The sequence below is a fragment of the Buteo buteo genome, chromosome 7 (assembly GCF_964188355.1).
Source record: "Buteo buteo chromosome 7, bButBut1.hap1.1, whole genome shotgun sequence".
In the NCBI taxonomy this organism is placed as follows: domain Eukaryota; kingdom Metazoa; phylum Chordata; class Aves; order Accipitriformes; family Accipitridae; genus Buteo; species Buteo buteo.
Genome location: NC_134177.1, coordinates 47,271,057 through 47,284,040, shown reverse-complemented (window position 1 = coordinate 47,284,040; position 12,984 = coordinate 47,271,057). Strand labels below are relative to the sequence as shown.

The window sequence follows — 12,984 nt, the reverse complement described above, 5'->3', positions numbered from 1 at the left end:
TATACTAACTGTGGTGTTTGCTACATCTGTCTAGCTCAATATTATTTGTTTTTTGAGGCTAGTAGGGCACCTGTGGAAAGAATATTAAAAACAGACTGAGGCATACAGCAGCGTAGCAGTCCCAGGCAGAACAAGCCTGCGCGTTTGACTTCTCCCCAGCAGGCACTCCAGTGGCTGTATTTGCATCCCTGATCCCCAGCCCAGGCTGCTGGGAAGCCGTGCTCCTGTGGGATGCGTGTCTGTGAGCCGTGCTCCTGCGTGGGGGCCACGTGGCGTCGCAGGGAGGGCTGTGCCCCACGCAGGCACTGCAGGTCTGTGGCATGTGGCCTTGTGCACGCTGCGCCCTGACGCCCACCCGCGACCCTGCAAGCACGTGCAAACAGCAGCCGAGTGCGAGGGCAGGGGAGGCTCTGGGTCACTGAAATCAGGATTTGCCGATTTGAAGGCAATGTACAGCGCAGTGTGTGTATTGTTTTAGAAATATGACCATTTTTGCTGTTTAAAGCAAGCACCTTTTTTAAATTCTTCCCACTTGCCTTTGTCTGGACTTGCAGCATCCTAACTCAGTTGCTTTTCTTCAAGCTGTGCCACTTGCGTAAACAAAAGATTTCAGCTTTCCTTGTGAACCAGTTCAGTCAACCACAATCCCACACTGCTTCCCTGCGGCCCCTGGGGTCTTCGCTGCCAGGCGAGGAACTGGGGATTGGAGATGGGGGCATGAGAGCCCCCGCAGCGAGGCCCACGCCAGCCAGGTGGTCCTGAGCACACAGATGAGCCGTGTGTGGAGCGCAAATGGGGAGAGACTGGGGCCAAGTGTGCTCCATGTCCTGTATGTTTTTAAAGCACCAATGATACACACGCAGAGGAAGTCCAGCTCCCTTTATATAAATTTCTTGTTTTATTAAAATTAGTATTTTCACTCAAGGTTTCAGGGAATCCTTTATTTCACATGAACAAAAGCATCTCGCGGCAGGGCAACCCCTTCAGCTGTGCGGTTTAACCATCTCTGAGCTGCTCTGCCGGCGGCTCCTGCCCGCAGGCAGGGCCACAAGGCTGGCTGCCCCTGCACCATGCTCCCTCGGCGCCGCACACGCGGCCCAGCACAGGATAAAACAAACCGCAGGGAACTGCAGTGAGTTAGAAATAAAACGTGCATCGCTGCTGGGGGTGGCCCCAGAGAGCAGCAATAAGTAGCTTTAACGTTTTTCAGGTTGGACTGCCTCTGTCTTCTTCCAGGGATGGAAGGGGAGATGGGATCCTGCCCGTGCTGGGGCCGGCAGGGCTGGGGCTCATCCTCTTTGCCCCTACTCCCTGGGTGCTGTGGGCTTATGTCAGTGCCGCCCGGCCATGGCCACTTCTAGCACCAAGTGCATGGAGCGTGCGGAGATTTGGCCCCGCTGTCTCCCCAGACACACCGTGACTCTCTGGGTGCGGGGATGGAGGCACAGAAACCTGTGCTGAGCCCCCAGCATGGGCCACAGCCCCTACTCTCCCACCCCTCTGGGGCCTCCTCCATGCCCCTGGGGCCAGGTCTTGGGTCTGTTTGGGACTGGTGACACCCAGGGATTTCCACCTCTGGCCATGCTGATTTTCAGTTTTCTCCTACTGGTCCCCAGCTGTGCGTATTGCTGCAGGGGATGCTGGGGCCACCCACCTCCCTGCAGAGCTCATGTGGCCGCAGGCCATGCCGTTCCTGCAGGGAAGCCTGGGGTTTGTCCTGAAGCACCTCTCTGCCTAGCATCCAGGGCACCTTTGCCCACTGGTGCTTTTCTCCCCCTGCACTTCTGACTCTGCTGTGGCAGGTGACCTGACCAGCAAACCTGGGAGAAGGAAGCTAGTGGGCTATACTAAGAAGAAAGCAACTGATTTTTTTAAATGCTCAGATGAAAACTGCTGATCAGTGTTGGAATCTTCTTTTTTTTTTTTTTTCCTCCCCCTTTGCGTACATCCATTTCCAACACAGTTGCTGTGAAAACCCAAGCTGCCCCTGGCAGGTCTGTGATGGCAACGGTGGTGAGAAGGCAGGATGCCTGCTGCAGAAGCAGGAGTGCTCCACTGTGAAGTTCTGAGCTGCTTGTGCAGGGAGGGGCACGCACAGGTAGACACTAATAGCTTTTTGCCTTGGTTTATAACCCAATTTCCATCCTTCATTGCTTGCCTTCTGGAGCACTTAGTGCCCTGAAGAACACCCAAGAGTGGAGAGAATTTGCACTGCTCAGCAGACTCCACAAGTATCTTTGCTTTAACTGCTATAAAGCTCTGGTTTTGGTGGGGTTGGTTTTTTTGGTTGCTTTTTTTTTTTTTTTTTTTTTTTTAAGAAAAAAATACTTTTATTTTTAAACACAGCAGAGTGCTTCCAGGCTATCATCTTGGCACATACTCTCTGGGCAGCCCTGTGAAGTTTCTCCCCCTCAGGGCTTCATCCACCGTCAAGATGTATCTGTTGATAAGATCTTTCATTTCCTGGGTGAATGGCTCAAAATCCTTTTGCTTAGCACCAGACCGCTTGAAATTCCCATCCCTGTTGTTCTCGACGCAGAGCAGTCGGTCCTCTGTCACGGTCATATTCAGAAACTCCACCATTTCCTTCAGCTTGGGGATGAGGCTCTGCTTCAGGTCCTCGTAGTGGACAACGAGCAGGCGCTTCCCGTACTTCAGCCAGTCCAGGACATGGGAGGCCCACCAGGAGGCATAGCTGTTCACGAAGTCTGGCCACTCTAGATGACCAGAAAACCGGGAAAGTGAGACAATGTTAGTCATGCTGCATTTCAACAGTTTTCCAAATGTTATCTTGTGCAACCAGGCTGGTGTTGCTGGGCATGGTCTGATGTTGCTGGATGGGCGTGCGCTGGAGAAGTGCAGCGCGGCCGGCTGCTGAGGTACGGCAGCTCGGCTTTGCGGCTTCTGGCACGGAGACAGATGAGGCTTAACCCTGCTGCCCGCAGTCCCCTGGGCTGCGCAGAGGGCTGGGATGGCCACGGAGCTGCCTAGGAAGCCCCAGGGGCGGGAGAGGGCATGGCAGTGGCCAGGTGGGCAGAGCTGCAACTTTGCGTCCTTACTGTGCCTTGTTCATAGGAGCTGAGCCCCCCCATGTATGCTAGCGGTGTGTGCCCTGGGCAGGTGGTTCTGCACAGGGGCTGGGGGAGGACGAAATGCCCCGGGGAAAAGTTTGACTGAAAGATGGTGAAGGGGTATGAGAAGGAAAGGCAGTGGGTCCTGCTTGGAGGGTGGATTAAGCAATGCTTTGCCATGTAACTTCAAGCAGATTCTTTTACTTCTGTGGTTTTACGACCCTTTTACCTCTGTTTCAGATGTAGACTGAGAAGGAGACAGGTTTATTTTTTAACATCTATGTAAACAAATAATATATAATAATTATATAATGATATATTAACTTTTTATTATGTAAGTGCAGCATCAAGGCACTGATCTTGGCTGGGGCCCAAGGTGTTCTTGATTTCCAAATCTGCCAAATAACATATTTTTCTGCATGCTTACCAGCCTACTTATGGGGAGACTGGATAAGGAAATAGGATTAAAGGGGAAGATTCTTCTGTTCTTGGCACATGGGAGTCATTTAGGGTCACCTACCAGGATCACTGGGACAAAATTTACTGAATTATTTTCCCATCTTTGCCTTTGGCATTAATGACACCTCAATCTCTATTTGCTGTCTGTGATAATTTTCCAAGGGTCAAGATAGTCCTAGCTAAAGCTTTTGCGCTGGACAAAGAACATTTGTGGCTGAAATGTAACAATTTGTAGTTTGCATTACAGGAAAGCCATTCCCTCTAGACTTCTTCTCTTTACTAAGGACATTTTGTCTGTTTTTTTGATGAATGGGTCTTGAGTTGTGACTGATGAAAGGTGATACATGAACTTGGGAAAGAAATATGCTGTGACAGAGGACACTTCCCCCCAGCCTCCCCCAGCCCTGTGCTCTGTGGTTTGCCAAGCCACAGCTGTAATGCTTAAAATATGCACGAGGAGAAATGCAAGCCGAATCTCTTCTCTGCTGCAGAGTCTGGATGCAGCAGTGTATTCAGTGGGGAAATTGTAGTCACACCATCCAGCTTGCCTGCCACGCTTCATGCATTTGACTGGCATATTCTGAAGTCTTTTCATGTGTTCAAGGAACACTGAATCTCAAGTCCCCTTATTGCTATTATCCTTATTTATCTGCAGTGCAGTAGCACCTGTGCAGTGCTGTAAAATTTCCTTCAGGAAATGTCATGCTCCATTGAATCCTCCAAATCTTAAATTAGATTTCTCACAGTTATTACATGCTGCAGGGGCAAATTTTCTTCACGTCACATAGCTTGGCAAATGGGCTGTACACAGGGGTGTTGTACCTGGACATGTTTCCTCTGCCAAACAGTACGATGGCAGTAGTGTTGCTGTATGCCTGTGGCCACAGCATTGGTGCAGTGCTACCCTCCTCTCCATGGTGGTAGATACACGGCAAGACCACAACCACTCCTAGAGTGCAGGTCTGAGTGCTTTTGGGACTGATCTTGGCTGTGGTGGGACTCAAGTCCCACTGCATTTGTTTGCTCAGGTCCCAGTGCATTCCCCCCTTCCCAGCATGCCGAGAAGATGGGTTTCAAACTCTGTCCAAAGTGGCAGCAGGCACCCCCAGCCCATGCCGGGGCCATGTGTTACCTTTGCTCTTCCAGTTGCGGTCGGTGGCGTACCCCAGGTGCCCAGCGTATTTCCTGTTGAACTCTGCCATCAGTGATTTGTATGGGTTCCTTATCAACAGGATTGCCGAGTCGAACATTTCAATCTCCGTCTTGCCACTTTCATGTGTTTTCACACAGATGGTCCTTCTACTTCTCCAGTGGTCTTTTTCTCCTTTAAAACCTGTTTTACAAAACAGGACTGTTGGCTTTTTCACTTGATTATATGTCTGTGCCCTTTCATGCACTCTAAATCATTCCCTACAGTGCTGTAAAACTTGTGAAAGTACCAGTCAATTAAACGCATCGCCCAGGACCTGGGACCAGGGCTGAAATTTATTCTTGGCCTGCCACTGACCTGCAAGGCTTAATGACTTTATTTGTCTGGGAACCATCTTCCTGTGTGCTTCTCTACGCCTGCTGTAAGGAGGACCCTGTCCCTGGCTGGACCCCCAGCTGCTGAGCAGGATGTGTGCTGGGAGCCAGGCTTTCCTCCACTGGGGAGGACTTCATTGGTACCTTGCTGCAAAAGGGCTGTTTTTCACAGGGCAAATGCTTGGTGCTTCTAAATAACATGCCCCTCAGGATATTGTCCTCCCAGAGTAATCAGTAATGCTTAAAAATTCAGCCCTTGCATTTCATGTGCTACTGAAGAGTCTTACCCTCAGGGTTTAGTCAACTTTTTTTCAGTCAGCTGGTCTTCTGGACCAGTCTTTTAGATGGGAGCGGTACACATGCATGTGCACAGCAGCATCAGTGCAGGTGACATGCAAATTTTGCAAATTGAGAGCCTGGCTGTTGTCTATGAAAGTAGCTGCCTGTCAGGCTCAGTGTGTTGCTGGAGCAGTCACTGCTGCTGTCTGCACCACGTGAGACTGCTCATTTCAGGCACGTGTTTAAATTTTACCAAACGTGCCGACAGTGACAGCCTTTGTTGGCTCCAAGCAGAAGGATGCCGGAGCAAGTTAAGTAAAACTTCGTGCCTTGGAAGGGCTTTGTGTGTCCCATCCCTCTGGATACAGTACCTTTGTTGTAGAGGGCTCCATCAAAGTAATAGCTTCCTGTGTAGTATCCTGTGGCATGCTCTATCAAATGGCGAGCCCACGTATTCCCAGCCCCAGGAAAGCTCGACAGAGCAACGAACACTTTGGATTTGGTGGTTAAGAATTTCCTGTCCGTACAGCGGGTGTCTGCGAGTACAGAAGATATTTCATTGTTAGCATTGTGGCTTTTTAATAATTCCACTGACAGCTCTTGATTACAGGGTTTATTGCTTCTTTCTTCTCTCTCTTATGAATATAGGATATCAATTTGAGTCCGGTTGTGAGTCAGCTGCTTCCCAAAATTAATTCAGCCATAAGAGGCCAAAGAGATTATCCTCGGAAGAGGTTTTTGCTGGTTTTGTGTGGCAATGCTTTTTTGATAGAGCTGCGGCAAACCATTGTACTAGCCAGCAAGTTGTGATAAAAGCCCCCTGATGCCTGTTTGTTAATGGCTATTTGCCTGGCAGGTTGGCTCTTCAATGAAACCCTGGATGTGCCATTACACCTGGAAATTGAGAGTTTTATAATGCAGGAGAAAGCCCTCTTACTGAAAGGAGCTGGTGTTCAGTTAAACCTCTATGCTGTCATTCTTCTCTGAAGGGCCCAAGGCAGTGGTGAACCTGCATCGCGTTGATCTCCCATGGGGGCTAGACACCTGGTTTCCATACATGCTTTTGTAAATCCTAACCTTATTTCTTAGCATGCCAATAAAAGTAAGGATAAGATGAGAACCAATCTTGACCCTCTGTGAAGATTCAACAAGAAGCCAGGAAATAAATTAGAAATTAACTCTCTTCATTCTTCAAAGCAGCCTCTAGATGAAGCCATAGCTAGAAAGTGCCAGCATAATCCACAGGAGGCTGTCTTCTGCTACTAGTGGTCTACACAGATGTGGGAAGTACTACCAATTTCATGAAAGCAAGTGTTCCTCTTGCATGATCTTTTCATGTGCTGGTGTCTGCAGCCTACCTCTGAACTGGGAGATGGAGGAAAAAAAATGGTGTTGGGTTAAAAAAAGCCCGGCACCAATCCAGAAAAGCACTTAATTTAATTTTAAGCTTGTGAGAAGTTTCACCGAACTCGGTGCAAATCATTGCACGGATAAAGTTGCCAGTGCCACCTAAATGACTTACTGGATTGGAGCCTTACTCTCTGCTTTATTTTCTGGCTTTGAAACATGTATGCAGATGAATATTTTAGAGGAAGATGGGTAGAGCAAAATTAGTCTGCAGAGCTGTCTCAGTAGCTACATGGCATGGGGGCTGGGTGTGCATTTAATGAGCAGGAGTGGAACCAGAGCATGGGGTCCTTGTCCCCAGCTGCCCGGGGTGCTGCATGGCTCGGAGTATGCCTTCCCAGGCTCTGCCTTGTTCTCTCCATCTGCGAAATAATTATAGTCTTCCAGGGTGGGGGGAGGCTGTGTTGCTTAATGAGAGAATAGAAAGATTCATATTTATGAGTGCGATTGCAAGGAGGGATTTAGATAAGGGGTGTTTCCTAAATGCCTGCCTGTATTGTGATAAGACTGCTGTAAACTAGATCGCTTTTGCCCACTGCAGAAGGAGCGCAGGGGCTATTCCCAGCAGTGGTGGGTCTCGCCCTGGCACAGCGAGGCTGGAGCTCATACCTTGCACCGGTGTCTGATAGACCAGGCAGTATTTTCCCTCGGCAGCACTGCTGGTGTTGTGCATCCCGCTGCAGAGCAGCCTATCTGCGCCGTCGCGCAGCGAGAAGCGCCCAGTGGGGTAGCCGCAGTAGCACTCCCGCCCTCGGATGACTGCCAAGGGAAACTCCTACGAATGAGAGAAAATAGATCAGTGCGTAAATGCCATGACATCAACAGCCTGCGGGGAATGCTGCTGCTATACAAAGAAAAATAAATCTTCGCAAGGCCACTGTCAAGATCAAAGCAGTGTTTGTGATATATCATTGTAAAGCTCATGCTTCTTAGCCTAGTACTTTCGTATGGCAATTTCTTAAAAAGTGGTTTTCAGACACAAGCCTTGTAAAGCTTGAAAATTCACAATATTCTGTTTTTTTTAATTATTCATAAAAATAATTTTATAATATTCCTGCAGCATCTAGTGCATAACTCCACCTGCAAAACATCAATGTGGGAAAGGTTGTTCTTATTTACCCCCAAAATGAGCATTTTGAATTGGATCGTCTTCTAAACTTCCACTTAGATTCCCCTGAACTGAGGAGTCAGCTGTTAAAAGGTTTGCCTTACTGAGTTGATCTAACCAGAGTTTTTGTGGCGGAAACTTGCCCTTAAACTTACAGAATTTAAGCAAAGAAGGAAATTTAAACCCACTAACTGCTGCAATCATGTTTAAAAATAGAAAGAAAAAAGTCAAGCCATAAAAAAGTATGCATCTTAGTCTGACTTCTTCACAGTTTGCAAAAAATGAATGTGCATAGAGGGGCTGATACAGGGTTTGAGAGCTACTATGTGTATTTTTGGAAAAACTATATAGAAATACGATACCAAGTAATTTTTGGCACATCTATTCAGAGGGACTGTGCTGATGGTGAACATGAGGCTGCACCAGAAGAGGCAGAGCTGAGTGCAGCTGTACCTGGTGCTGGAGTGAACTAAGGGCACACACAGCTCTGCCTGCTGGTGCATGCAGGGTTAGTTCATGGTGCCTGGGCTCTGTCTTCAGGCATGGACGCTTGTTTTTTGTTACCTTGCTTCTAGATAGAGAAACCTCATACAAAATCCAGACTGACCGCTGCAAATGACAGGTATCTCAGCAGAGTGTGAAATGTGCAACCACAAGAAAGTTATAGGTAGTGTTCATTGCAAGGAAATAAGTCCCAAGGAAAATTTTTGGCTCTGAGAAATTTCTTTTCAGTGGATTTGATGAAAAGTAATTCAGGTTTTGGTGTACCAGTCTTACCCTAAACAGGCAACAGGCTGCAAAGCAGCATTGCTGTGTGGTGTCAGAGCAGCTGGGCTAGTAATGATGAGAATTAAGAGAAGTTTGAGGGAAAGGTATGCTAACTATTTGCTGAAGAAACTAGCAGTTGCTTGTGTGCTCAACAGGAAAAGCACACTTAGTACTTTGCTGAAACTGGCCCTAAAGTTCAGTTTTTCTCCTTGGATTTCCAAAGTCCCCTGATGGCTTGCTCAGCAGCATGGGAGTGCATGGGTGTGCAGGGACAGGCTGAGCACAGCCGAAGAATGGCTAAAGGAAGTTCAGGGGTTATTTGAGTGCAGAGTGTTCGATTCCACCTATTCCATATCAACACTTTTTGCCTTTTAAAAGTCTTTTGGAGTCTGGGAATGCGTGACAGGACTGCTGAGCAGCTTATCTCTCACTCTTCCCCACGTGTTCATCCTCTGATAAGGAGTCAAATACAACACATGTGCCATCTGTGCCCAAACAGCCAACATTTGCTTAGCGAATGAGATATGACACTGTCAAAAACTGTTTGCAGATTTGATCCAAGGGCAAAATAGTTCTGTTTCTGCCTGCAAACAGAAATTTTCCCTTTACAATGAAGCAGTGTTTCTCCGTTTGAGAAATTAATAAGTATTCCAGCCCTCAAACACAGCCTAGAATAAAAAGGTACCTTGTACCTTGTGCCAAGTGGCACCTGCAAGCGATTGACTTTTCTGGAAGGCTGGAGGTTTTTGGAAGAGACCTAAGCCAATGCTTCTCCATACTTCTGTGTCTGCAGAAGCCCTGGTCGATACGGTGCTGTTCTGCAGGCACTCTGCATGCGGTTCAGGGTAACGGTGGTGCGGGGTGCCCGGCCATTCTGGAGGCAGGGCAGTGGGGCTGTGCCTCGCCTGTGCAGCCTTCCTGCCGCTCGGGCAGCAAGTGGGCTTCGCAAGTGAAAGTTTCAGAGCTTCAGTGATGGCAGCGCAGACGTTGAAAGAAGCATGACTAGTTCTGCGAATCACACCAGGATCTGCAGCGTCAGTGCAAAGCACTGCAATCAGCTGGCTGATTATTCGGTCGGTCTGTCTACCTGATGCAGGGCACAAAGCGACTGCAAAGTAACGTATTCAATCTTGACTTCCCATCAGTATTTAATCAAAAGTACAAGCCATCCACTTTGCTCATCTGTGGATTTACGTATGCCCCAAGCTGTGGTTATGGCTTTAAGCAACCATGTAACTTTTAAGCGCAGGACTAGTCCTCAAGCTCAGTGCACACAAATCTGTGATGCTTCACTTCAGTTAAACACAAGTCTATTGCCAGAGAAGTCTGCGGGTCTGTGAATAAGCATTTTTCTGGATTGAGCTTTAGAGCATGCGTTGACAGGCTCAAGTGTCCATCCTGCAAGCTGTAACTCAGTGAAAGGGAATGTCAGTGGGACTATTTACCTAAGAATTTGTGAGGTGAAGCCTCAACAGGTAGCTTACGTGCTGTAAGGAAAGCAATCATTCTCCAGTAGCAACACAGATGATGTGATGATTCAATCACTGATTGTTTTTTATTAGATTATATCCAAATTAAGAATTATGAATAGATTAAAAATACACTTATCTGGTTCTACTCTAAATTCCTTTATTTTCCAGCTTTCTATACTAACTCTCCTATCTGACACAGTTAAAATTTTTCTCTCAATCTACCAAAAAGAATAAGAGATGGGGGGCTAATCACGGAAGGAAATTTCTCTCCCAAGTAAAAATGGTGGGTTTGGTTTATTTAAAAATGGGCATGTTCATTTTGCAACAAACCCAGAAGTCAGTCTTCAAGTTTTCATTGAACTGGATATGTTAAGAGCAAAGAATAAACACCATAAAGCCAGTACACCCTTGCATAAAAATTCTGGCTTGTTTTACACTGTGATCTGTGGAGGCCAGGGGCCAGTTCCTCAGTGCACTGTTATACCCGATGTGACCCTGATTTGAAATACTCCTCTCACTGCTGCAATAAAGTCAGCAAGGCTGTGATTATCTGTGCCAGTTGAGGTTCTAGCCTACTTATCTTTGTTTTAATTGTGTTTAAAAAAAACAAACCTAAATGAAGCTATAGAAACACTCTGTATGAATTCTACAATGGGATTTGGGTCAAAATCCCAGGAGTCTTTTGTTTATGGGTAAATAATGGCATGTAGCTACATCTGGAATCCAAAATAGTAGGTCTATTTCTGAAATTAGAACATTGCTGTATTCTGTATATTGCTTTATAAAGAAAAGAAAAAGCACCTTAGAGTTGGTAATGTTCAAGTGTGCAAACTTGCTGACATGGCTTTTGGATGCGTTGAAATACTGGGGTTCTCTCCTCAAGACTTAGTGTTCTTCCAGATTTTATTTGTATCATCATATATAACTGTATACAGCAGCTGAGTCATAAAAGGACTGTTTATTTAAAAATATAAATTCAAATGGAGATGGCTCATTTAGTATGCAGGTTGGCTTAGGAAAGAGCATATATGAAAATTATGGCTTCTGGCCAAGGGACCTAGCACAGAAACCCATTCATGGGTCTGTGTATGGGGTGATAATGGGTTGCTATTAAGCAATGTTATCACTCTGTTAATTAAGAAGGAAATTGATAATTAAGGGTATTTAGCAGGTTTCATCTGAAGTTGTAACCTCAAATTCATATCTCAAATGCTTCCAAGAGCTGGAGCTACCATTCCAGCTGCAGAAAGCAATTTGCAAGGCTAACAAGTAAATATGGTATGCCTCAATTTGCTTTTCTTCTAAGTCCCAAAGAGCAAAAGACTTACTAATGTGTTTAACTTGAAGCATCCAACTAGTTCCATTTAAAAGCCCACTAGCTTTTTCAGGATACATAGAAATCGGTGGGATAATTCCTTTCAGCATAACACACTGGACTAAAATGACGGTTCCTTCCTGATTTCAGGAGGGCTAAGTATGTTGCTGTCAGCTAGGAAGTTGTCCATCTTATTTTGAAAGGAAAGGAACTGAAGTCAGGACAAATATTTGTAGTGTCATGATAGGAGTTGTTTTGGTATCTAGAGTTAAAGCACACATTGATGTGTAACAGTTGGACTTCTGGATACGTAATTGCTGCTGCTTAAGTGGAGGGAGACATTGCTAGTCTTTTTGCAGGCAAATACTCTCCAATAGTCACTTTACAAAGGATAGCATGGCGCCTAGCAAAGTTAAAGGAGGCAGGGGGAGATAAGCAGGTTGTTACCTGCCCTGTTTTAGGGAGGGAATAAATGAGAGGTACCAAACCTTTTCTTCACCTTCCTTCAATCCCTTTTCCTCTTAATGTTATAATTTCTGCAGCCCTCTCCGTGCCCTCTGTGCAGAAGGAGTCTGTTTAGATAATCCTTTAGAATATGTGGTTTGATGATGGCTTTTTCACACAAGCTTCATCAAGTCAATATGCATTGACTCTAACTCTGGAAAGCTGCTAGCTGTTCTGCAGAGATGGACAGTTTTCTCCATCCTGCTGCTCTCCTCTATTCAACCCTGTTTGAATGTCATGATAATATGGCACATTTTGGTTGTGGTCTTTTTCCTGTCCTTCTCAGTCACCAGTGATTTCAGAGGCTTCCACTTTTTGGCTGTGTAGCCAGAAAAACTTGAAGGAACTGTACTTCTGAAAACCCACTTATTTAGAAAAGTAATCTCCCAAAACCAGAATGGCATGACTGTGCTTAAAAACATTGACCTTATGGTTGAGCACATCTGAAAACAACTTCTCCAGATATTTCATACTGTTCTCCCACATAGAGAAGCAATAATTAATTGCACTTCATCAGTAAATATTAATAAAATTATGTTACATGGGGGTAAATTGCCACAGAAAGAGCAAGATTTTTTTTTCTACCATTAAATAATAGATTAATGGCAGAGCTTGGAAAGAATTGCTCGTGAAGTCCTACTTTACTGAACATTTATATGCATGGAGGATGTGAGAGTGTGTTTGTATGCATGCTTGTAAGGTACTATATACAGGGTATATGGGTGATTCACTGCAATTTGCTGCACAGAGTTAATTCCATGATGCATTCTTAAAACACTGATGAGCTGGTATAGAGGGTATGTTGACTGGGAAAAGCTTTCCCACTCTACCTAGTAATTAAGAAGATTTGTTGTTCATGCCTTAATAGTTTTAATCAATTTCGTGATGCTAGAAGGCAAAGTAATTGAATGTTCAGTTTCGTGCATGAGGCTGAATGTGTCTGCAGGCTAAATCTGACCACACAGTGAACCCTGCTCTGTACAAAAAAAATAGGCCCCGTTGGAGTGGGGAGGAAGGGAAGGGAACCAACCACAGCAACAGCTGCTAAAGCAGAGGGTGCCCTGGGCCAAATGTTCC

At 46.0% G+C, this 12,984-nt stretch overlaps 1 protein-coding gene across 2 annotated transcripts in view; it reads right to left on the bottom strand.

Annotated features, from left to right (window-relative positions):
* Positions 1–881: 881 nt before the first annotated feature.
* Positions 882–12,984, bottom strand: part of WSCD1 (WSC domain containing 1) — a 33,717-nt gene continuing 21,614 nt past the window's right edge. For both annotated transcript variants that reach the window (XM_075033114.1, XM_075033113.1), the window contains 4 exons: positions 7,350–7,515; positions 5,705–5,869; positions 4,663–4,863; positions 882–2,717 (listed from right to left, as the gene is read on the bottom strand). In XM_075033114.1, coding sequence (XP_074889215.1) covers positions 2,365–2,717; positions 4,663–4,863; positions 5,705–5,869; positions 7,350–7,515 — 885 coding nt within the window. In that variant the 3' untranslated portion in view covers positions 882–2,364. The remainder of the gene's footprint in view (positions 2,718–4,662; positions 4,864–5,704; positions 5,870–7,349; positions 7,516–12,984) is intronic.